At 36.4% G+C, this 27,091-nt stretch overlaps 1 protein-coding gene across 2 annotated transcripts in view; it reads right to left on the reverse strand.

Moving 5' to 3' along the window:
• Nucleotides 1-27,091, reverse strand: part of KHDRBS2 (KH RNA binding domain containing, signal transduction associated 2) — a 728,302-nt gene that overhangs the window by 403,495 nt on the left and 297,716 nt on the right. For both annotated transcript variants that reach the window (XM_049715491.1, XM_033424357.2), the window contains exon 4: nucleotides 7,629-7,775. In XM_049715491.1, coding sequence (XP_049571448.1) covers nucleotides 7,629-7,775 — 147 coding nt within the window. The remainder of the gene's footprint in view (nucleotides 1-7,628; nucleotides 7,776-27,091) is intronic.

The following is a 27,091-nucleotide window of genomic DNA, read 5'->3' on the forward strand; positions in this document are numbered from 1 at the left end:
TCTGTATGGCAGTAGTCTTTGTCAACAGTTGATTTTTCTTGACTCTAGAAATAACACTTTCTGTTTGATCAGTGTTGCCTGATCTACCATCACTATTGTCCATACTGTCCTCATTCTCCAATCTGGTCTTCCATTTCCAACTCTCTCTGCAATATTTCTCCATAATATTTATCTTTTAAGTCTTGAAAACAGTTTTCTCATTCTTAAATTCTACAAGGGCAGTGGCTGATGTAATACAAATTGCTAGAATTGTGCTTGGCATACATTTGATGCTCAGAAATATTCCTTGAATTTAAACAAACTGTTTGCCTTGTACCATTTATGTTACTTATTTAAACAAACCTTTCATCTTTCATTAATTAGCGCCATTTATTTTACTTATTTGAATGATTTACTCAGTTAAAATTTATATATTTTGTTTAACAGATTCTGATTATTGAGCTGCTTTTCTGCCTTGTTCCCTTCCTTTGGACCAAATTCTTCAGTAATCATGAGACATTTTGTCCATCTATAAAAGTATTTTCAGGGTCAGTGTTGGCATTTGTTTATTATGTACCTATGCATTTGGCAGGATTAGCATTCAGTAAAGTTTTGAATATAATATACATTCTATTGATCCTCTAAGACTTTCCTTAACACTAAAATCCTATAAAATTAAGAGGTGAGATTCTCCCCTTGGAGATCAAACCTGTATTCTTAGGAGCTACAATCTGTAACAACACAGATAACTTTTTAGGAATGCTGCTAAGCCTTCATGTTAATGACTACATATGGGATTGCAAAAGCAGTTCTTTTGATTATAACATCAGTTAGTGTGGAAGAAGTAACTCATCAAAATGAAATCAAGGTGCTAGTAGAGATGGGAGAATGATGCTCAGCATCTAAAAAGCAATCAAGGCTCATGGAGAGTAGCCTTAGAGAATTCAGAACAGTGGCATCAAATGAGACCAGAGATAATTAATGATAAATTGTTTCTTAAATAGAAAGCAGATGATCACATCCTGACCCTAGATTCATAAAGTGAACTTTTGATTATCTGTACTGGAGAGGAGTAAGACAACACTTGTATTAGGGTTTGTAGAAAAATCACACTCACAGAATCCACTGCTTCTTTCTTTTGTCTTTCAGGTTATGTCAATCAATTAGCAATGGTAAAGTGGCCTTGGGTGTCAATAATAATAATAATGTCATATTATTATTAATTATATAATTATTATTATTAGTTCTATTCTAAGAACTAGTAATAATTTTAATTCTTTTAAAGTCATTGGCCTATATTATCTACTACAACTTATCAGATAAGAATACTCAATATTAGATGATTATAAAATTCTGCAAATATAATCAGAATATGATCATAGTGCTATAGCAATACAGGAAACATTTCTGTGCAAGTAATAATTACACGGATGCATGGCTTGTGCTTAGTGCTCTTAGCTACCACACTATTAGACTATAGTTAATTATGGGAAAGAAAAGGGAATTCACTGGTTTTGAAGATAGAAATCCGAGGAAACTCTTGACAACATTTTAACAACCACCACAACAATGAAGGAATGACATCCAGGTTCTGTTTCCCCCTCTGCATTGGATGTTATTGTTTTACTCTGTACCTGATCACTCTCTGGCCTGCCGGATGTTGTTGCCTTACATTGTGAACGCCTGCCATCCCCAGACAAAATGTATCTGCCATGCCCCAACTTGTGGTCTTTTTAAAAAAATTTTTTTAAAAATATTTATTTATTTATTTTTGGCTGCGTTGGCTCTTCACTGCTGCGTGCGGGCTTTCTCTAGCTGCCACGAGTGGGGGCTACTTTTCATAGCAGTGCACAGGCTTCTCACTGTGGTGGCTTCTCTCGTTTCAGAGCATGGGCTCTAGGCGCACGGGCTCAGTAGTTGTGGCACACGTAACTTGTGGTCTTGACACTTATCAATATTGCTTTTGCTGGCTGGTGGGTTTTTATTTAATACATTGTTTTCCTTATATTCTTTTCACCTGCATAAAAGCCTCCGACCAAATTTTCACTTTTTAATCAAATCATAGCATGAATTTCTATACATTTATATTACATCTATTTCTAGACATTATGTTTATAATCTTCTAAAACGTTATAAATTTTTTTTTCAGTGCATGAATGTCTAGATCTTCTTCCATCTCCAAGACTGAAAATACCCTGCTTTTCTTTTTTATTTTCTTTATATCTACTTACTTTCCTGTATAATTACAGTTAGCAGCCTGTGTCATTTTCCCATTTCAAAGCTAGGATTACAGTCTTTGAACAGTCTTTGAAGAACAGAAAGCAAGAATGTCCTCTATTTGCTTTTACCATAAGGGGGAAAAGAGTTTTACTTTTCCTCTGTAGTCACACTCTTGGTAGGTTTCCTATATAGGTTTCTAATATTTCAAACTTGAAATTATATAATATGCCCTAATTGGCCCATTTCAAGAATCACATCTTTGTCCAAGATATTTATCGAATCTGATGCAGGAGAGAAATAACCTGGAATGAACCATTATTTTCTGTGCTGAATTGACTTAAAGTCATGTACGTGAGACTGATAGGACTAACAAAGGACACAGACACTGACACACACACACACACACACACACACACACACACACAGATATAAAACTACATAAGTATAAAAGTTATATGTATGTGTGTGTGTGTGTGTGTGTGTGTGTGAGTATTCACGGCACTTTTGGTGTTACTATAATTGACATAAAAATGCTTCAAACAGCATGCTTTCCTTTCTGGCATTTAGGAGGAACTAAACATGGGAGGTTGGGACTGTCCCTCTGGATTTGCTAGTTTTCTATAGGACAGTGTTTTTGCTGAGATCTGATACACGCACACACACACACACACACATCTTTTCTTTAAATGGTACAGACCTTTAGTGACGATCATCAGAGACAACTCAGGCAGGACAAATACTACTTTTCCCGTTCAATAGACTCTGATAATCCCACAGTGCTGGGTCACATGCCCCCCTGGGAAAGTCTGAGGCCATCCGTGACAGAGTTGGTAGAAATGAGTGCTGTGATCTCTTAATTCTGTCAGTAACTAACTCTTAAGGAGGTAACAAAGTAATCTATTTGTTATTGTGACCTAAATCTAATTTCTTGTTTGTGTGGAAACTCCTCTTTTCATCTTTTTTTACTAAAGGATGTATAAATTCACATTCAATGGGCAGAATTTTGCTGAAGGCTTCATAAGTCCTGATTATGAGATAGTGTATTTTGTTTTAATCATGAGTTAATCATTCAGCATTAGTAAAACTTACTAATTCAACTTAATTGCTGGTGAGAGTCAGCCAATTTAGGAAAATTAAATATAGCCATTATTTTAAGGTAATCTGCTGACTAGGGTTGGAAAAAAGGAAGCTATATTTGGGGATACCAGGGAGTCCCATTCACAAACCATGATGTATTAATAAATGTCGCCCCTAACATTGTGCAAGGCACAGTCTGCACAGCCTTCTGTGGCAGTCCTAGTGCTTGAACTATAAAAAAAGATGTGTTACAAAATATAATAATGACAATGCTTGTTTACCTTTACAGCTTATAAAGGGAAGAGAAGGGCATTCACATTATTAATTTAGAGTTTTATAGCCCTTTTGTTGTTATTTGTCAAATAATTTATTTGACACTCCTAATCAGTATTTGCAAGACAAATTAGCTAATATAAGGAAAACTTTAATATAGCACCTTCTTAAAGCATTAAAGATTTAAAATTAGCAGCATTCACCAACAACCCCATTACTGGGTGTATACCCTGAGAAAACCATAATTCAAAAAGAGTCATGTACCACAATGTTCATTGCTTCTCTATTTACAATACCCAGGACATGGAAGCAACCTAAGTATCCATCGACAGGTGAATGGATAAAGAAGATGTGGCACATATATACAATGGAATATTACTCAGCCATAAAAAGAAATGAAATTGAGACATTTGTAGTGAGGTGGAAGGACCCAGAGTCTGTCATACAGAGTAAAGTAAGTCAGAAAGAGTAAAACAAATACCGTATGCTAACACATATACATGGAATCTAAAAGAAGAAAAAAGGTTCTGAAGAACCTACGAGCAGGACAGGAATAAAGATGCAGACGTAGAGAATGGACTTGAGGACACAGGGAGGGGGAAGGGTAAGCTGGGACGAAGTGAGAGAGTGGCATGGACATATATACACTACCAAATGTAAAATAGATAGCTAGTGGGAAGCAGCCACATAGCACAGGGAGATCAGCTTGGTGCTTTGTGACCACCTAGAGGGGTGGGATAGGGAGGGTGGGAGGGAGACACAAGAAAGAGGAGATATGGGGATATATGTATATGTATAGCTGATTCACTTTGTTATAAAGCAGAAACTAACACACAATTGTAAAGCAATTATACTCCAATAAAGATGTTTAAATTAAATTAAATTAAATTAGCAGGGTTCAAGTTATTGATATTTTATTGACCTGCCACTCTCCTTGTTTTGATAGGACTGAATGGAAACCACCAAGCTGGAAATTTTTCCCATGGCAATAATCATTCATTTGTCTTAACATATCACTTAAAGTACTAAAACTGTATTGTTTTCCAACATCTGACATCATTCAGACGTTTCATGAGGAGTTGTACGTTCTACAGTCGGGAGTCTTAGACGATCACAGCCCGTTGTAGGAGAAGTTGGGTAGATGGTGGATAGCATAGAGGAAGATGAAAGTTCTAACCATGGAAAGACGCTTCATTGTGTAGAGGAATTAGATGTCAGTGGACCTCCGTACTATTTGACATTAGCTTTCTATGTTGTTCTAGTTTGCCTCTTACTGGGTATAATTCTTCACCTGTAATGTTTGTAAATATTAATATCCTGATATGTGAGTATTTCTATGGACTTTAATATAAATGTCAAAATAAACCTGAATTACCAAGTGATTTCATATAAAAGAAAAAGAACTGACAGTTAATTTTTGACCCTTGTGGTTCTGGTGATGAATGAAGCTGCCATCCTTTGCTTGGTGCTGAGGCCAGCAAAGCAAATGGGAAAAATTTACCAAGTATAACGGCTTTCATTGACTGTAAAATTTACTAATTCAACAATGAGAGTTATCAGAGTATTTATTTTTTAAAAGCTTATTCATTCATAGAAAAAAATATTTATTAAGTGCTTCCTATGTGCTTGGCTATGTTCAAGGTGGGAGAATAAAGCAGTGAAATGATACAATAATCCATGTCCTCATGACACATATTTTACAGGAAAACCAACAATAAATAAGTAAAAAAAAATATATATATATATAGTACATATGAAGCTGTTAAGAGCTATGAGGAAAATAAATAAGTGAAGAGGGTCAGGGCATGATGGGACAGTGAATCACAGTGTTAAATCGGGTGTCTGGTGGTATCGTGGACAAAATATAATAGGGCTGTACAAATATAAGGAGGTTACTTTAGACTGTGTAGTGAGGGAAGAATTTCCTGCAATGCTACCATGTGAGTTGAGACCTGAATGACAAGGAGATGGCTGTGTCAATATTTTTGAGAAGAATCTTCAAAGGCCCTTAGTGAAGAGGGAGCCTGGGGTGTTTGATGCACAGTGAGGAGCTGTTGGACGGACAGAGATAAAACCGAGAGGCAGCAGGAACAGGTCACACTGGCCAAAGGAAGGTTTTCCATTTTCCATCTCCATCTATATCTGTTTAGGGAGAGCATCTTGATTGTAGGGTACTATTCCCCAGACCACACGCAGATGAGGTTTTAATGCCCTGCATCATCCCCAGACACTCCCTCAGTCAGTCTATCAAACAAATACTTATTGTGCCAGGTATGACTCTAAATGATGGGAATATGAGAGACACTGCCAGCCCTACCCTCATAGAGCATATATTTCAGTGGAGAAGATATAAATGAAATGATTACAAGTATCAAGGGGTCTAAGAAGTAAGCAAGATGTATTACTGGTATTTATAATAAAATAGGGTTAACCTAGCGTACAGCCTAGGTCTAAAATCTATGTAGTAATGAGATAATATTTCATTTTATGTATTTCACCTCAAAAAGTCATTCCAAGGTTTTATCTACTATAATAATAAGATAGATTTAAAACACCAATTTACTTATATATAATATATATAATAAAAAATATATATAGTGCTTTATAATTTTCTATGTCCTTTCATATGCATTACCCCATTTAATATTCACAATACTTATGACAGATGTCAGTCTATTATTATTACCTTCTTTTTAAAGATGAATAAGCTAAAGTTCTGAGAATTTAACTGACTTGTCTACAGTCACAAAATGAGTTAGTAATGTAGGCAGTCCTAGCCTTTTTCTAGATCACCTAGATCACCAGAGGTCTGGTCTGAGCTAAATATAGTAAAACTGTTTACCCAACAGAACCAGGCATTTAGTTCAGAAGTAAAAGGAAGAGAGAACATAGCATTCTCATTCTTAAGAAACATGGGATCTATTTAGGGAAGTGTTCAGATAAGTACCAGATAATAAATTGTGCAGAAATTCTGTGTGCATATAAAGTTATGGAATAATCAGAGTGGTATGGGATTATTCTATAACCTTGTCTTGACAGGAATTTTAAAACTGGGCATATAAATAGATTATGTGGTTAGATTTTGATGCTTTTCCATTATGAAATTCTCTGTTTTTTCCCCCATTATCAAAATCACTGCCAATCAATGAATCTTACCCACCATTTCCTCTGAGTTTATTGCTTAGTTTAGAAATCTACAGTGTTTCTTCATTGCACAGATTAATCTTAGCTATTCTCTCTTTCTCTGTCCACTGAAGACTCCTGCCAGGGCAATCCAGAAAACTTAACTCAGCATTCTCTTCTAATTATCTTATTCCCAGCTCCAAGCCTAATGCCAAGATTTTTATTCAAACAACCTCTTCCTGGAATGCTAAATTGTCGACCTTTAGGAAAGCTTCATTCATTTAACCTTCCTCTATTTCTTAGAAAATCAGTAGAGAATTCTATTCAGTATGCAACCCTGAATTTGCTCCCTTACTATATGAACATTCTCTGTTTCCTTCATATAGTGCAATAAGTTTATTTTTCCAATTTTTGTGTAATGTCAACAAATGTCTAGTTTTATTAGTATTGATTATTTTACATTATGTTTTATAATGAGCCAGCACCTGACATACTACTGCATAAGATACATTTGATATTTTCAAACACTATTGTTGTCTTGTTACACATATTATGTTTAATCTTTTTCCCCTTCCACTCTACCTGAAGATATTCTCTACTAATTAAAAATTATGAACAATACATGTCAACTACTAAGTAATTAAGACACAAGAGAAAAGTATACAACTTCAGTTACGTATTTGTGTTTATGTGTTAACTGTCTTATTCTTCATGGCTACAAATGGGTGTGTGGCATGCAGTGTACTGAAGACAAATGCTGCTTCCAAACCACCATTATGTGGCACCAGGTCCTGTGCTAAGTGTTTTTGTATTCTTTTTAATTTTAATCTTCATGTCAACTCTACAGATAATTAGTCTGCAATATGTTTCTTTTCTAAAAAGTCAGTGAAAATCAAAGGCACATTTTTTAATAGAAACTGATGAGAAACATCTTTGTAAAAATGAAAAGCACTTACGGGAACCAGAAATTTTTTAATCTCTTCCAATGCATGACTCATACGTGAATAAGCTTCCCCAGGTGGAGCAAACACTTCAATTAATACATGAAGTTCATCACTCAAGTGTGCATATTTGGCTTCCCCACTCTTCCTTAGTTCTTCTTCCTGTGAAAAAGGTTATTTTTAGAAATACAAATCCACTCATTTTGCATTGATTTAACATTTACTGAGAAGATGACAGAGGGCATAATCTAAGCAAATTTTCCCTTAGTAGAAACTCTTTGAGAAATAAAAATCTGGTACAAGCCATTTTTGAGTGTTTGAATGATTCTTTAAAAAAAAAAAAATCTGGCATTTGTTTTTCTCTTTCTGACTTACTTCACTCTGTATGACAGACTCTGGGTCCATCCACCTCACTACAAATAACTCAATTTTGTTACTTTTTATGGCTGAGTAATATTCCATTGTAACAAATACCATATGCTAACACATATATATGGAATCTAAAAAAAAAAAGAAAGGTTCTGATGAACGTAGGGGCAGGACAGGAATAAAGACACAGACGCAGAGAATGGACTTGAGGACACAGGTAGGGGGCAGTGTAAGCTGGGACGAAATGAGAGAGTAGCATTGACATATATACACTACCAAACGTAAAATAGATAGCTAGTGGGAAGCAACTGCATAGCACAGGGAGATCAGCTCAGTGCTTTGTGACCACCTAGAGGTGGGGATATGGGGATATAAGTATATGTATAGCTGATTCACTTTGTTATACAGCAGAAACTAACACACCATCGTAAAGCAATTATACTCCAATAAAGATGTTAAAAAAAAATCTGGCATGATTATCATCTACACCACATTTTAATCAGCTAAATAAAAATGCTAAATCCCTGAAAAGAAGTGACAGAAATGCCATTAACTCCTCAGTGGACTCCACTGGAAGGAAAGGATTGTTTTTGTGCCTGACAAGTAATCGTTTGCAGATAATAAAACCAAGATGACCATTGCTCTTTAAGAGAACCAGGATTTTCTAGATACTTTTTGAGAAGTGGTGAAAATGTTACTCATTCTCCATGAAAGTGAGCAAAACCGAGACTTCTCTCTCAGCCTCATGCCTGCAGGTGTAGGTCATCATTTGGCTCCTACTCACCACTTCGCTATCTTGGCCGCCTCACTTTGGTCAGTATAGAGGAGTATATTAAAGGGATGGCTGTTAAGCATTATGTTGGCCTTGATTCTGCGTGAGCTACATACCCTCAGATATTTTGTTAGTACTGCACCCAAGTCATTACTGGGGCCTGATTAATTCAGTTCAGATGCTGAGCAGATCAGCGTCTGATCCAGGTACTTTGCTCACGTGTGTTAGGTGTTTTACAGACACCTCCAATCTCACAATAACCTTGCACAGTATTCACATAATTCAGATTAGGAAATTGAGTTTAAAAGACTTTAAGTAACCTCAAGTTGGGATTCAAACCCAGCTCATTTTGCAACCAGATTTGCATTTGGATTTCAAGGAAGCAAAATTTAGTTAAAAATTAACATAAATAATATTAATTATATTTTACCTTTCTTGAATCTCCTCCCCCCAAACTAGCAATTGTTTCACTAAATTTCGAAGGATAAAAATTTTTAAAGTAATTTTTAGTTTTATGTGTGGATGAAATTGGAAGTGTAACATGAATACACCTAAACTGGATAAACAAAAGCAAATTTGCTATCTATTTCATATGAGGTAACTGTATTACACATGTTAAAGTGTTTATCTGATTAGAAATGCCCATCATTTCAACACATGGAGGATCCATAACAGAGATGGAAAGGCCTGCTTGTTTTCCTGTGCCTCCCACACCTACTCAAATCTCTCACAGCAATACTTGTCAGCCCGGGAATACACTCTTACTTTCCTAGGCATACATTCTCTATCTAACTAGAGTTTTTACTTTTATTAAAAAGGTTTCTCTTAATGTCCAATTCTGACACTTCTCAATACTTCCTCAGCTGGTTTTCTGCTGGTTATTATGGGCTACTTACTAGCCAAATTTAATAAGGTCTGCCACTGGAGGTGTGGCATTGAGATCAGAATTATAACACTTGACTTCAGACTCTCAAAATAAGCCAGATGAGATACCTTTGCAGTAGAACCAATAGGCTGTTGTTCATGAAAAATGCAGCTTTCTATTTAAAAACACATTTTCCTTTTTCCCAACATCCACCCTCCCCCAATCAAACTTTATATAAGCGTATGAGGAAACTGAAGTCTTCGGAGATTAATCAACTTCTTCAAGGTCAAGAGTGAGTCAGGACTGGAGCCAGGACTCGGTGCAGTAGGGGACAGCTCTGATAAAGACTTCAGAGAACCAAAGTTACCACAGCGGAACCTCCCATGAGCCACTGCTGGTTATTTTCAAAACCAGACTCATACCTTCAAAGGTGCTATACTTGCCCTTGCTCCTGGGGATGACTTCTGACAAAGCAAAATTTCCCAAGCTTTAGTTTCTTCATATGTGAAGTTAAGATAATAGTATGTACCTCAAAGAATTTTGTGAGTTTTGAGAAAATTGAAGAATATTTTGTATACTAAAAAATGCCATATGAATTTAATATAATAATGATAATAAATATTTCCAATTTCTCAAGTAGTATTTTAAAATAATGTTTGCTTTTTCAACAGGGACCAAAATAAATGTGTCTCAAACAAGAAGAAGAGTTATTTCTCTTTAATGCAAGAGTCTGCGGCTACAGGCAGCTGGAGGAGCAGGTGGTCTTTCTCCGCACCCTTCTCCAGCCCCTAAGATGTTCCTCTCATATGTGTTGATGAAGGAGGCTGTCTATCACAACTTCTGGATTCCACTCTGTGGAAAAAAGAAAGCGTGGACAGCAAAAAGCTTCCTTTCAAGGACATGTACCAGAGGCTTCATATATCAACTCTGCTGACGTGTCTTTGGCAAGAGCGTGGTCACATGGTGGCCCTGGATGCAATGGAGGCTCTGTATGTGGATTTGGACCGAGCAGCCGTGAGGCCACCTAAAATGCGAGGGCTTCGTTTATGACAGAAAACAGTGAGAATGGATACTGCTTGATTATGAGCTGTCTTTGCCATTCAGTCCTCATTCAGGGTGAGTTAAAATGACACTTGATTATTATATCTAATTTTGATGAATACCTAGCCAGAGTCTGCCAGAGTGTTCAGATTTTATTTTCAAAAACAATACTTTACACCCTGGTTGGATTTATAATATAAAGCTCCAAGTTTCATTTGAATATAAGCAGACATCACAGCCATCCTGAAAAGCACAAGGGCCTGGACACCAGTAAGTATATTTATAGTAATTTAATACAGTCTCTTGAGGTATTTCTTGAACAAGAGTTCCAAATACATTATTGGGAAAATGTTTATCTTTGTAATAAATGCATTACCTAGTAAGTCAATTATGAACTGGGTGGTAGTGTTTTCATGTTTCTGCCCCATCATATCTTGCATGTTTTGTAACAAAGATCATAGTGCCCTGGAAGCTTACACTAGTTAGAACAGGCACGCAATAGCAAGAAGAGTAAAGAAAAAGATTAAGAAATTTAGAAATGCTAGAATAATCTTAGGTGTAAACTGAAATGAATCATTCCAAAGTTAACACTAGGAACATTGGATCTCCATCAAATAAAGACATGGAAAATGGAAGAGAGAATAAATCAAAAGAATGTGAGATGCACACACAAGAAGGTGAATTTACTTGACGTGATTCAAAATTCCATTTTAAAAGACTGGACACTCAGTCGATATTATTTAGTCTTCCATGTATAAAGGCATATGTATTCCACTGAGGACATTTACTTTAGCCACTGACCTTCAGAGGATAATTCATGGTGTTTAACTATTACAAAGGAATCACAAGCTAATTATTTTAAGTAAAATTATTAGTTGCTAAATATTAGAAATTGTTTACACAAGGTCATTAGGGAATAACAAATCCAGTGTTACATATCCCCAAATACTCTAACCCACACTAACCTTAAGGTAAACTATAAGTAAAACATATCAGTTTTTATCAGTTATCTTTTAGAGAATAGCACGGCACTAAAGAGAGTCTAATTTAAATTGCATTCATGTATTTAATTGTTAAAAGGATTTTAAAGGAAGCTTTCTCTTAGGAATTATCATTTGTATTTTGTCTTCTACAAAAGAATGTTTCTAACCCAGAAATAATTTGACAGCTGGGGAAATTTCCTCTTAATTCAAAATAGCATGTTCAATGGAGAAAACTTCAAAAAAAATCTCAACAATTACAAATGTATTTTTTTACTCAACAATCATACAATTCAAGATATACTGTTAACATTTTCAGTATATTTTCTTCAAGTCACTTTTTAAAACAACACCAGTAATGGAATAGATGTCATAATTTTGGTATTACTTCTTAGGTTATAGGTATGCAGAGTACTTTCCATGGATTATCTAATTTTATCTGCAAAATTATATGCTAGATAATATTGTTCCCCTAATTTTACTGATGAGGGGACTATGGCACAGAGAGAGAAACTTATCCAGAGTTATACAGACTATGAATCAGAGAATAGGATCCAGTTAATCTCATAACAAAGGTCAAATTCTTAATCAGTATAGGTGTATTGCCGGTACACATACTTAAGTGTAAGTAAACATTTTATACATCCATATACCATGGATATCTCTAGTTTCTAAAAGACACTACACTTTCCTGGTATCCAGTTCTATGTAGCACTGTGCCCTGCACTGTGCCCTAGAGCAGGTTACAGGTCTTGATCCACCAAGCACTTATGCTGTGAATTTCCTTTCCCTCCCCCAAAGATTCTGCTTCCTTGGTAACTGTGTTATCAGTGCTGGGCGAAACTATTATTTTCAAGGTTCTCACTCAACTCCTATTTTATGAAGAGCTTACCTAAAAATGCTAGTGATCTCACATCACTAACTCTGTGTCTGTAATTCCCTAACTCTGTGTCTGTAACTGCCAGTTCCAAAGAAGGCATTCATCCAAAGTTTTTAAGGTTGAGCTCAGATTAGTTTACACAATTCTCATGGATATTGATATTGTATCCCTAAAACAGATGTGCTTCAGGACAGGTCATTTTTTATTTTCTTGAACAGTTTGCCCAACAGCAAGGGCAGGATGGTTAGGACCCGCCACCCCCAATTCTATTCTGGGGTAGACACTCAAGTCAGCTCACAACTAGGTAGTTTATCTTAGTTCAGATGATTCAAGACAACTTCCCCAAAATAGGACACAGGATTACATGTCGTCTTGTGCTTTGGTGAAGCCATTTGGTTCCTGGATTTGCCAACTGCAAATTTTAACATAAAACTCAAAATTTCTTAAAACATCCTATAAGATCCACTCTAAAAATAATTTATGGGTGACACTGACTTCATTTAAAATATCAGAGGGGCAGAAAGCAAAGAGTTCACATTGTATCATTGTAATGATAATCTCATTACAGACAGCTCAAAAAAATCCTCCTTCTCTTCTCCCCAAGCCCTTCCCTGCTTCATTACACAATTTTAATTTTTTCTCTTCTGTCTCTAATTTTTGTTATTACTCTGTCCTCCCACCTGGAATTTCCTAGGGAATTTCAAGTTATTTTCACCTCTATTAAACAGAGTAATTTAGTTACTGAGTGCTAATTCCCAAGCTTATATGTCCAGCTCATTATGGAGCTCAATGAAATAAAGGGGACGACAGTTATTTGGCCCTACTATCCTTAGAAGTCTCAGTGGTGATCATTATTTGTTACTTGGAATGACTCTTTAAAATCACATAAACACACACACAAATAGAGTGCTGTTTAAAGTGGGATTTTAGTGAAAGAAAATGTTTACATTTTGTCCAATTAAGAAGAACAGTCACCTGCTTTGGGTAATTTTTTTAGAATATGCTATAAATTGTTCATAATTTGATGTAGACGATGTATTCCTCCTTTGTGCTACTTCAGATTTTGTTTTGTCCTTCCATAGTCTCCTGAAAGTCACCAACACCAACAGCAGAGAGAACACCTAAGTAACTGAGTTGATGTCCTACTCACCATTTCTTTAATTGAAGTATAGTTGATTGAAAATATTATATTTTCAGGTGTACAATATAGTGATTTAATATTTTTATAGGTTATACTCCATTTAAAGTTATTACAAAATAATAGTTATATTTCCCTGTTCTGTACCATATATCCTTATTGCTTATTTATTTTATACATAGTAGTTTGTGTCTCTTTATCCCATACCCCTATCTCACCCCTGTCCCTGTCCCTTCTCCCAGTTGTAGCCACTAGTTTATTCTCTATATCTGTATGTTTCTGTTTTGTTATATACATTCGTATCTACATTCATGTGTTTCATTTTTTAGGTTCCACATATAAGTGATATGAGTATTTGGCTTTCTCTGCCTGACTTATTTCACTAAGCATGGTACTCTCTAGGGTCATCCACAGTGTTGTAAAAGGCAATTTCATTATTTTTATGGCCATGTAATATTCCATTATATATACCACATCTTCTTTATCCATTCATCTGTTGATGGACACTTAGGTTGCTTCCATGTCTTGGCTATTGTAAATAATGCTGCTATGAACACTGGGGTACATGTATCTTTTCTAATTAGTGTTTTCACTTTCTTTTGATATATACCCAGGAGTGGAATTGCTGGATCATATGGTAGTTTTATTTTTAAGTTTCTGAGGAAATTTCATACTGTTTTCCATAGCGGCTGCACCAATTTATAGTCATACCGACAGTGTACAAGAGTTCTACTTTGTCATCTTCACCAACATTAGTTATTTGTTGACTTTTTGATGATAGCCATTCTGACAGGTGTGAAGTGATATCTCACTGTATTTTTTTTTTTTTTTTTGCGGTACGCGGGCCTCTCACTCTTGTGGCCTCTCCCGTTGTGGAGCACAGGCTCCGGACGCGCATGCTCAGCGGCCATGGCTCAGGGGCTCAGCCGCTCCACAGCATGTGGGATCTTCCCAGACGGGGGCACGAACCCGTGTCCCCTGCATCAGCAGGTGGACTCTCAACCACTGCGCCACCAGGGAAGCCCTCATTGTGGTTTTGATTTGAATTTCTCTGATGATTGGTGATATTGAGCATTTTTTCATGTGCCTATAGGCCATCTGTATATCTTCTTTGGAAAAGTGTCTATTCAGATCTTCTGCTATTTTTAATTGAGTTCTTTGGGGATTTTTTTTATATTGAGTTGTGTGAACTGGTTATAAATTTTGGATATTAACCCCTTATCCGTCATATCATTTGCAAATGTTTTCTCCCATTTAGTAGATTGTCTTTTCAATTGACAGTGCTTTCCTTTGCTGTACAAAAGTTTTAAGTTTGATTAGGTCCCATTTGTTTCTTTTTACTTTTACTTCTTTTGCCTTAGGAGACAGCTCCAAAATCTATTGCTACAATTTATGTCAAAGAGTGTTCTGCCTATGTTCTCTTCTGGGAGTTTTATGGTTTCTGATATTATATTTAGGTTTTTAGTCCATTTTGAGTTTATTTTTGTATATGGTGTGAGGAATTGTCCTAATTTCAATTTTTATATGAAGCTGTCCAGTTTTCCTGGCATCACTTACTGAAGAGTCTGTCCTTTCTCCATTGTATATTCTGGCCTCCTTTGTTGTAGATTAATAGATCATAAGTGCATCGGTTTAGTCCTGGGCTCTCTATTCTGTTCCATTGCTCTGTGTTTGGTTTTGTGCCAGTACTATGTTGTTTTGATTACTATAGCTTCATAGCATAGTCTGAAGTCAGGAAACATAATACCTCTAGCTTGTTCTTCTTTCTCAAGTTTGTTATGGCAGTTTGGTTTTATGGTTCCATATAAATTTTAGGATTATTTGTTCTAGATCTGTGAAAAATGCCATGGGTATTTTGATAGGCATTTCATTAAATCTGTAGATTGCTTTGGGTTAATATGGACATTTCAACAATATTAATTCTTCTTATCCAAGAAGATGTGGTATCTTTACATTTCTTTGTATCATTTTCAAATTCCTTCATCAATATTTTATAATTTTCAGAGTACAGGTATTTCACCTTTTTCGTTAAGTATATTCTCAGGTATTTTACTCTTTTTAGTGTGACTGTAAATCGGACTGTTTCTTTAATTTCTCTTTCTGAGAGTTCATTTTTAGTGTACAAAAAAGCAACAGATGTGTATGTCAATATTTTATCCTGCAGCCTTACAGAATTCATTTATTAGATCTAATAGTTTTTTGGTGGAGACTTTAGAGTTTTCTAAATATAGCATCATGTCATCTGCAAACAGTGACATTTTTACTTCTTCCCTTCCAATCTGAATGCCTCTTATTTCTTTTTCTTGTCTGACTGCTGTGACTAGAATTCCAATGCTATGTTAAATACAATTGGTGAGAGTGGGCCACTCTCATCACTTGTTCCTTGTCTTGTTCCTTGTCTTGTGCCTGATTTTAGAGGAAAAGTTTTCAGCTTTTCACCATTGAGTGTGATGTTAGCTATGGGTTTGTTAAAAATGGTTTTTATTATGTTGAGATATGTTCACTCTATACCAACTTTGTTTACAGATTTTAACATGATTAGATGTTGAATTTTGTTAAATGCATTTTTTTGTGTCTACTGAGATGATGTGAATTTTATCCTTCCTTTCGTTTATGTGGTGTATCACACTGATTGATTTGTAAATAATGAACCATCCTTGTATCCCTGGAATAAATCCCACACGATTATGGTGTATGATCCTTTTTATATAGTGTTGGAGTTGTGTTGCTAATATTTTGTTGAGGATTTTTGCTTTTATATTCATCAGAGATACTGGCTTGTAATTTTCTTTAATTTTTGTAGTGTATCTGGTTTGGGTATCAGGGTAATGGTGGCCTTGTAGAATGAATTTGGGAGTGCTCCATCTTCTTCAGTTTTTTGGAATAGTTTGAGAAAGATAGATATTAGCTCTTATTTATATGTTTGGTAGAATTCCCCTGTGAAGCTATCAGTCCTGGGCTTTTGTTTGCTGGAATTTTTTTAATTTCAAAATCAATTTCACTACTAAGTGACTGTTTTGTTCAGATTGTCTATTATTTCTTCCTGATTCAGTCTTGGAAGGTTGTATGTGTCTAGAAATGTGTCCATTTCTTCTATGTTGTCCAATTTGTTGGCATATAACTGTTTGCAGTATTCTCTTATGATTTTTTTTGGTATCTCTATGGTATCAGTTGTTATTTCTCCTCTTTCATACTTTGTTTATTTGAGTCCTCTCTCTTCTTCTTGGTGAGACTGGCTAGAGGTTTATAAATTGTTTATCTTTTCAAAGAAACAGCTCTTGGTTTCACTAATATTTTTTATTGTTTTTTAGTCTCCATTTTAATGATTTTCTCTCTGATCTTTATTTTTTCTTTCCTTCTGCTGATTTGGGCTTTTTTGTTGTTGTTGTTCTTTTACTAATCCGTTTAAGGAAGTTTAGGTTGTTTATTTCAGATTTTTCTTGTTTCTTGAGGTAAGCCTGTATCTCTATGAATGTCCCTCTTAGAACTGCTTTTGTTGTATCCCATAGATTTTGGAAAGTTGTGTTTCCATTTGCATTTGTCTCCAGGTATTTTCTGATTATCACTTTAATTTCTTCATTGACCCACTGGTTTTTAGTAGCATGTTGTTTAGTCTCTTTGTGTTTGTGCTTTTCCCATTTTTCTTCCAATAATTGATCTCTAATTTCATACCATTGTGGTAAAAAAATAAAAAGGCTTTATATAATTTCTATCTTCTTAAATTTGTTGAGACTCACTTTTTGGCCTAGCATGTGATCTATAATGGAGAGTGTTCCACGTGCACTTGAAAAGAATGTATATTCTGCTGTTTTTGGATGGAATGTCCTTTAGGTATCTATTAAGTCCAACTGGTTTGTTGTGTTATTTAACACCACTGTTGCCTTATTAATTTTATGGCTAGATGATCTGTACATCAATATAAGTGAGGTGATAAAGTCCCCTACTATTATTGCATTGTTGTCAATTTCTCACTTTATGTCTGTTAAAAATTGCTTTATATATTTAGGTGCTCCTGCGCATATGTGTTAATGAGTGTAATACCCTTTTCCTGTATTGATCTCTTCATCATTCTAAATATAGTGACCTTCTTTGTATTTTGTATAGACTTTGTTTTAAAGTCTCTTTTGTCTGGTATGAGTATTGCTACCTCCACTTTCTTATTGTTTCCTTTTTCATGGAATATCTTTCATGTAAACTCCCTCACTTTTAGTCAGTATGTGTCTTTAAATCTGAAATGAGTCTCTTGTAAGAAGCATGTAGATGGATTATGTTTTTTTATCCAATGAGCCACCCTATGTCTTGGTGTGGATCTGTTTGGGTTCATCTTGTTTGGAACTCTCTGTGCTTCCTGTACCTGGATATCTGTCTCCTTTAGGCTTTGGAAGTTTTCAGCCATAATTTCATTAAACACATTTTCGAACCCCTTCTCTCTTCTCTTTCTGGGACTCACATGATGCAAATGCTGGTACACATTTTATTTTCTGAAAGATCCTTTAAATTTTTTCATTTTAAAAAATTTGCCTTTTACTGTTCTGATTGGGTGATTTCCATTATTTTATATTCCAGATCACTTATGCATTCTTCTGTGTCACCTAGTCTGCTATTCATGCCTTCTTCTTTGTTTTTCATTTCAGTTGTTATATTCTTCAGTTCTGACTTGTTCTATTTTATATGTTCTAGTTCCCTGTTAAAATTCTTGCTGTGTTTATCTATTCTTTTCTTTAATTCAGTTATTATTCTTATTACTAATACTTTGAATTTTTTATCTGATAAATCTTTTATTTCTGTATCTTTAGTTATTTTTCAGGGGTTTTCTCTTGCCCTTTCAATTGAGACAAATTCCTCTGCCTTCTCATTTTGTTTATCTTTCTCTATCTCTATGAATTCAGGTGAAACAGTTACTTATTGTGGCCTTGAAGGAATGTCCTTAAGTGAGAGTGTCCCTATACAGTCTTATTTGTGCCCAGTGACTTTGTTAGGAGAGCTGGATTTGACATGAATACAAATCACGTCTTTCCTTGAGTAGTGCTGGCAGCTATGACCTTGGTAGGAGGTGGGCCTGGAGACGGAGGGGCTAAGGCCAGAGCCAGGTGTGAACTGAGACTTCCCCTCTGCTTAGTGGCTATCTTTGCCCTATCGTGGGCATGTCCCAAGCTGCTGGAGCAGAAACCCTGAGGGTCAAGTCCAGGCCAGCTCAGTTCCCTTTAAGTGTTTGCTCTTCCCCTTCCCAGAATCAGTACCCTCACCCCAGAGGGGAACGGTGCTGAAGCAAGAGGCACTGGTGTGGGTATTCAGCAAAGGTGGGGGTACAAGGTGTGGTGGTCTGGCCACCAGAGCTCTTAACTGCCTCTGATGACCACTTGTGCAATCTCCAGTAATGGTTGGCCCCTCCCTGCTCAGATGCTGCTTAGGGTTTGATCTGCTACAGCATCTCACGACGAAGTTTAACCTCAGTCATGACAGCCCTTGTTCCAGTGTGGAGCTGTAATGTGAAGAAAATAGTGCTGGAGCGTTCACTTGGCTCATCCTGGGGTGCACACCAGGGCAGTCATAGGAAATGATTCAAGGTTTTGATTTGCCTTCTCTGCCCTGCTTTGGGAGCAAGCAACCATTCACGTCCTCCTCATGAACAGAGTCCAGGCTTCCCTCAGCCATCCTTAGTCTCACCAGCCCTCCAATCAACCAAGGTACTTATATTCCCTGTGTCAGACTCCTGGGCTGGGATGCCCAGTCTGTGGCTCTTACCACTCACTCCCCAGGCAGGTGTCCACCCGTGTTATCTCCATTTTCCTCTGAGTCTCCTCCCAGTGGCACCAGTCCTGACCTGATTACTTCTTTTCCTTTCCTAGCCAATTATGTAACTATCTTTCTTATAGCCTTATTTATATACCAGTATTTATGCCAGTTTTCAGCAAGAATTGTTTCACATGTAGATATATCTTTCACGTGTTTGTCGGGGGAGGTGAGCTCTGCATCTTCTTACTCCCCCATATTGATCTGAGTTCTTTACTCATTATTTTGTAAGCACCTATGTGTTCATCTTAATGTATACATAGTAAGTGATGCTATATACATGTTCTTTTTTCTTAAATAGCTAATTACAAGAGAAGTAGTCTTTACTCTCACCCACTTAACTGACTCACTAGATTTATAAAATATTTACTCCCAGATAAATATTTAAGATAATGTCCGAGATAACCTGACTGTTATCCAGTGGTATTTGTTCCCAAGGTTGTTCATAACTGTTGTATTTGTTACTGTTATTGCACTTTATAATATTTTTTATAATTTCCCTTTAACCTTTATTTTCATTATCAAAGAACTTCCAGACCAAAAGCATGTAGGTTAAGGGAGATTTTACTGTATCATAAATTGCTTGTGTAATTACATTAATTCCTTCATTATGTTTTTTACATAATATTTTGTCCCTTGATCCATTATAGCATCATCATTCTATTTCAAAATTTATCCTTATGCATGTCTGTTTTATCATTTTCTCATCCCCCAAAATTATTTTTTATATACACGTATATCAGATAGGACATGTGGAAGATACTGAATAAACTCTTGATGAATGAATTACCCAAGGGTAAAAATCACACTGCATTTTTCTTCTATCATAGCACAATATCTTTACTCTACTGTCATGCTAAGGTTTTCTTTTAATGGTTAGCCATTAACTGTCCTGAGACCTTGGATTGGAATGAACTAATATGATTTTCTTTTTAGCTTAGGAAAAATGTCTCCAAATTATTATTACATTCACTATGTCTCATTAAATGAATAACAATGTATAGATCATATATATGAGTATTCAGTGATAATTTATTTTGTAATCAAATAATTATGCAATTGCAATTTGCACCACACCCAGTATTTGTTCTGTGATTATAAGAACAAACACAGTCTGTATAAGTAAAACAACAAAAGCTTGTAACTCAGTGCTGCTCATGAACAAGGTAGAATAAGCTACCTTTCTGACAGTGACCCATCCTATCTAGTCCCTCCTGTGGCTTGTCACCTTATTGGATAATGTGATTAGCAATTGCATAAGTTATTATTAGGCTATTTCAACTCTTTGCACCCAGGACTCAACCTTAGCAACCTTTAAAGTGGAGTCCAGACAACAACTGCCACCATCTTAGAGACTGGGATATATTTTTGTATTACTCTCTATGTATAGGGAAAAATATTTCAAATATCCTATGAACAAATACCACCCAGTACTTTTCTGTACATACCCTTCTGTAGCCCTGGGCCCAGGAAAACACCTTGGACCAGGTTGTAGAACATGCTGAGTGTAATGGCTCTTCTAGTCATGGCTCCACTCCTAACTGCAAACTCAGCAGTTTGCTCCTGTGGCCCCAGTTTCTTCGGGGTCTCATGGACCACCTTGGACCTCTCCCACCTCATTCAACCACATCAGCTCAACTTAGACCTGTTTATGTACAGAAATTACAGATATAAGAATGTTCCACAACCTTGCCAAACCAAAAACAACAGAGGGCATTAGATGTAATGCCACATGAGGTTTCTCATGGCTTTAAAATGTCACGTGACTTCCTTTCACAGGCATCCTCATCCTGCCAGTCATAAGTTTGGTATCAGAAAATGTTACTTTCCAAAAAGAGTGTCTTCTAAAGTATATTATTAAGAAAATTCAAAGTTCAAAAAGGCAACTATTCATTTTAATCTTTGAGCATCTACAATGAGGCTACTACTGCGTATTTTACATATATTATGTCATTTACTCTTCATAGGTTCCTTAGGTGGGCATTGGAAGCAGCAGAGAGCAGTGAAAAGTGAAAAAGGGTTTTGGAGTCAGAGAGATCTAGATTTGAGTTAACAGCCCTGATATTCATTATCTACAGTATTTGAAGAAAGTTACTCATTTTTTGAGATTCAGTTTCTCAGTTTACAAAAAAGGGAATTCTAGATGTCTCATGTAAAGGTGAAATGAGGTAATGTGTATAAAATTCCTGTACAGTGCCTGGCACACTATAAACACTCAAAAAGCTAAAGCTCTTCTCTCAAAGGAGCGAAGGAACTTTGCTGCAGTTAAGTAAGGGATTTAAATTTGCTGTGTCGACTCCAAAGCCACACTCTCACATTAATTGATATTTATTGTGAACATTAAATTCACTTGACAGAATATAATTACAAAAGTTTCAAATTACATATTGCTTTGATATAACCAACAGTGCATCATTTCGATGGTGGTTTACTTATTATTAAGTTAGTTTAAATGTACAACTTTACTGCAAGAGATCGTATATTTGAAAAATTACTCTAAGCCAAAGAGCTCACGTGTTTCAGAAGAAGAAAAAATTAAAATCACCATATGTACTTTCTTGAATTTTAACTTTCAAATGAATCATAAATTTATTGTCAGACAGACCATATAACCTTTAAAGGGTACATTTCATATTAGCTTTGACAGGCCAGATTCTGATTGTGACGACCAGGGTTAAAATCCCAGCTCTTCCCCTCAATACTGTATAAATTTGGGCAAGTGAACTCACTATTTTGAGCTTCTGATTCCTCAATGGTAAAATGATGATACTAATAACAATAATAACACTAGTCAACTATGACTATTGCCAAATATTTTTATGCTAAATATCTAAGGTTCAAAGCAATGTAAAAATTAAATATGAACTAAAAAAGTCAATGTATTCAGAGATCCCAATTATTCTCCCAGGAGCTGTTCCAGTGCCATGAATAAGCTAAATAATAAAAAGAAATGTTGAAAACCCATAATAGAGAGTACATGCAAGTTTTACACTTTGGTTTTTACTTTAGCAATTATTCTTGTCATATTTTATCCTCAGAGATATACTTTACTATAGTGCTTTTTGCAGGTTTTTTCCTCTTAATGTCCCAGGGAACTTTCTTTTAACATAAATCCTCTTCAGAAAAAAAAAGATGTCTATTGTCTGCACAGCTTTCTCGATCAAGAAATTCAAATAGAAACACATTTATTATTTGTACTTTGGACTGAATGGGATTTGTCTGAATCACAAATTTAAAAGCATTTTAAATTCACATATGTGGGAATTATTTTTATGTACAATCTTTTGTCCAAAATTTATCCTTACAAAGGGATTTTGTACAAATGCATCTACATAAGTATGTGGTAGAGAAGCAACGGCTGATCCCGAAGAGCATCTCAAGTTCCTGTCACCTTCACCTACAACTCCCTGCTTTCCTGGGCTGAATGGGCAAGAACTCTCCCAGGTTACAGAATCCATGCCCCAAAGAGTCTGCTCTGGAGGGTAATCTTGTCAGAGCTCCACACCCAATGTAACACTTTCTAGATTCATGAAGAGTGAAGGACCAGAAGCATCAATGGGACTAAGAATAGTATTGTAAAATGTAGTTCAGGATTTTGAAATCAGAGAGGTAGATAGTGCCAAAGAGAAGGTTCTTTATGTTTTAATTTGGAAGTTGAGGGTTTACTAGAGGGTATGACTCTCAGTTCAGGACAATCAAGTAACTTACTCTAGGAAACATCAAGGATGGTCTGACTTTTCAAACTCTGAAGAGGTTTTGTCCAAAACAATGAAGAGTGTCTCAATACAATAAAAGGGCTATTTCACTATTCAAGGGAATAAAGGTCATCAATCTTGATGTAATGAAACCTGTAGGAAGGCTTGATCACAGGTCAAACTCCTGAATTTACAAATAAAGGACATTTAATTTAAAAACCATTTGCTTAATAACTAAGATACAAACATTTATTTTATGGGAATAGAATGATCTGGGAACGCAGTTACCTAAATATGCTTCTCTAGCATTTACCTTTCCAAATCCACTGTTATGGGGACATGAAAGCACTTGTAGGGCAGCGTTGGAGCCCAGTGGTGAGACACAGAAAGAGGGGAGTGGATCCCAGGAAGAGCCTGATGTCAGAGATCTGGACTTCGTGGAGGAAGGACATGTGAGTGTAATGGCTCTCCCTGACCTCAACAGCTGAGAAGTAACAAAGAAGTAGGTTCCACATGCTTTGCTTTGAGACTGGAAGAAATCCTGGAAACCAGGAATCAGCAGCCCACAAGGGTGATAATCACTCTGTCTTCCACTCACTATTTAAAGGACTTCATCACTGTCTGATTTTGACAACCATATCTAAGTTGACAAATAAAAATAACATGTAATACTCGCGGCCATAGACAGGAAAGTCAGGCAGAACATCTGAACACATGTCACTGAACACAAGTCAACTGAATTGCAGGAAGAGAAAGAGGAACACTTGAATAAACACATTTTGGTCAACAGTTGAGGAAATAAAATGCAGGCACAAATATTTCATGGTTTAAAAAGATGTGATTTCCAAGGTAAAAACAAATACAAATTAAAAGTGAGACAATTCTTCCCATTGAAAATAAGGGAAGAGATTTCCCTCACTTCTTTTTCTCAGAGCATTTGCTTCATTTATTTATTTATTTATTTATTATTTTTTCAGAGCATTTACTTTTGAAAACTTGTAAGTACTTTCTTCTCTCTTTGAAAAGTACATAAATTCTTTGGAAGACATAAGATAGGCCTTTTGTATGCTTTATGATCTAGGAATGTCTTTCTCAAGGATGTGGATGCACCTTTGAAATGCAAGCATCAAGACAGATAACACCTGGGACTTCCCTGGTGGCACAGTGGTTAAGAACCTGTCTGCCAATGTAGGGGACACAGGTTTGAGCCCTGGTCCAGGAAGATCCCACATGCCACAGAGCAACTAAGCCAGTGTGCCACAACTACTGAGCCTGTGCTCTAGAGCCTGTGAGCCACAACTATTGAGCCCACATGCCACAACTACTGAAGCCTGTGTGCCTAGAGCCCATGCTCCACAACAAGAGAAACCACTGCAATGAGAAGCCCACGCACCACAGCGAAGAGTAGCCCCTGCTCGCTGCCACTAGACAAAGCCCACATGCAGCAACGAAGACCCAATGCAGCCCACCCAAAAATAATAAATAAATAAAATAAATTTATATATAATAAAAGATAAATAACACCTCCACCTCCCAGTTTCTGCGGGGGGGTAGGAGCCTAACTTTGGTGGGGGCCTTGTTCCAAGTTGCAAAATTACCTCCTGTCATAAAGATATATGAAGTTTGTTTTTTCCTTGGATGAAGCCAACCAGGTGAAGTTAGGATTCACTCTGTGTGACAGTGCTGTTGAGCAAGACCTCTTACTTGAGGATTACTTATTGTTTACTTTGAGAACAAGTATGTAATAGTTTGTATCTGCTTGGCTATTAAAGGGTGATATTTCTTCCTGTCTTTTCATCTCTTAGTGAATGGCCCATAATGCCCATCACATTCAGATTTAATGCTTATTCAATAACAAAAGTATCTTCTTCTCTAGAAAAAGAATCCTTTGTGTAGAACGATTCTCAGCTGGGAGAAGATTTTTTGTTATTAATTATATTCCCCCAATACTCCTTGTAACAGATGTTGTTGATACTCTGCCCATATCCACTTGCTTTATTATCTTCAGGCAACCAGCATTTACTTATCTTCTTGCCAGAGGCTTGGTCTGGCCTTGAGGGATAGTGCTGCTTAAGCAAAGAGTGGGGAGGAAATGCCAGGGAGTCAACCCTCTAAGGAGCAGTTCTCAACTAGTGACTGGGGAGAGTTGGCTTATAAACACCCCAGTATACTCCATCCTTAGATGGGGTGACAGGCATGTTCTCCTTTCTTACAGTTGCTTAGGTTCAGTTGCTTAAGGTCAACTGCTGGGCTTCAGCTGCTTCAAACGAAGCTTATCGGTTGCACTAAAGCAATTGCTCTGTGCATAAGCAGAGATATGCCTTTAACCTGTTTGAGAATGAATGTTAGATGGGATTCCTTCATTTTCTTATTTTACTTCCTCACTCCTCTACCAAGGTTTCCAGAGATTTCCTTCCACATAAACTTCACATAACTAAATCTTTCCAAAACATCCTCTTCCAGGGAAACTCAAAGCAAAACAACAATTCAGTGGAATAAATTAAGGAGATGATGATTGAAATCAGAACTTTTGTACAGAAAGATTAAATGCAAAGAAAAGTACAAGAATAGATAAAGATCATGAAGGAAATATCAGCAACATGAGGATAGATCCAGGAAAACTGATATGTAAATAATAAGAATTGCACAAGGAGAAAACAGAACATAAGGTACAAAAATAAACAAATAATAGAAGAAAAATTTTTGTAGCCTGCATAATATAAGAGCTCACCTAATTCTACCCTGAACTGAAGAGAAAAAGAGCCATACTGAGGTATATCTCAGGAAAATCCCTGAATTTTAACAAAACAAAAGCAAGCAAGTGAACAAATGAACAACAAAAAACTCTTACAAGCCTCTAGAACTTGATCTACAAAGGGAAAAAACACAACTGGCAATGAACTTCTCATCTATAATATTTCAAATTTATCAGTAGAAACAAGGATAATATGTTTGCCAGCAAGTATGTACCAGGCCCTGTGCCAAGTGCATCTTTTTGTTTACTACCCCAGAAATGACTCAGGGCCTTCTGGAGCCCTTTTGGAACACCAAGAACTGCCTGACTTTATAGCTCCCAGGGCCATGGATGCTGATGATGTCATAAGGTGACAATTCATTATTTTAAATATTCCACTATAAATTATGGGATTTATTATGCTCTTCCAAGAAATACAATGTTTAGACTACCTGGAATTGGTCTGTTGAAATTTTTTCACCAATGAAAAAGACAAGGCCTATTTCCAAGAAGTGTCAGTAGTCTAGAATTCATGAGAACTTAAACTGTCCTGAGTGTATGCTGACTAAAGCAAAAAGCAAAACAAAGGATTCTTAGCAAGACATGGATAAAGATGGAAAGTATTGTACAAATCACTTTACTTGGCATGTGGATTCTTAGGGTACCTGTATCCTGTTTCCCATTTTAGGAAGAGGCATCCTCAAGGATGAAAAGGCTTAAATAAAACATGGACAGGCATCTTTTGAATTGGAATAGGGCCCTGGAAGAAAAGTGTGCTGAAAAGAAACCTATGAACAAATTAAGAAGTGATGACAACTAGTGAGCTGGTAAGGGGCTCTCAGTACAGTCACCTTTCACCCGGTAGATATGGCCAGAGTTGCTTCTGAGTCTTATGATGCTGAAAGGGCAAGTCCTCACTGCCAGCCAATGATGAAAAAGCAAGTACAAGTGAATCCCAGTTGGCAGGGAGCAACAAGCCAAATGCCTGGTTCTGAAAGAAACCAGAGGTGTATTGTCAATTTGGGGGAGGTCATCATACACAACCATTCATGTTTGTAGAGGAGACAGTAATAGGATACCAAACAGCTCTGACAAGGGTGCTGAAGCCAGAGGAGAAAACAATAATAACAACAACAACAGAAAGGCCATGAAAGCGGCTGAAGATGTTCAGCAGACTCTAGAGATGCTGCCTTCCTCCCCCCAAACTCCCT

The sequence above is a fragment of the Orcinus orca genome, chromosome 10, assembly GCF_937001465.1.
Source record: "Orcinus orca chromosome 10, mOrcOrc1.1, whole genome shotgun sequence".
NCBI classification, from domain to species: Eukaryota; Metazoa; Chordata; class Mammalia; order Artiodactyla; family Delphinidae; genus Orcinus; species Orcinus orca.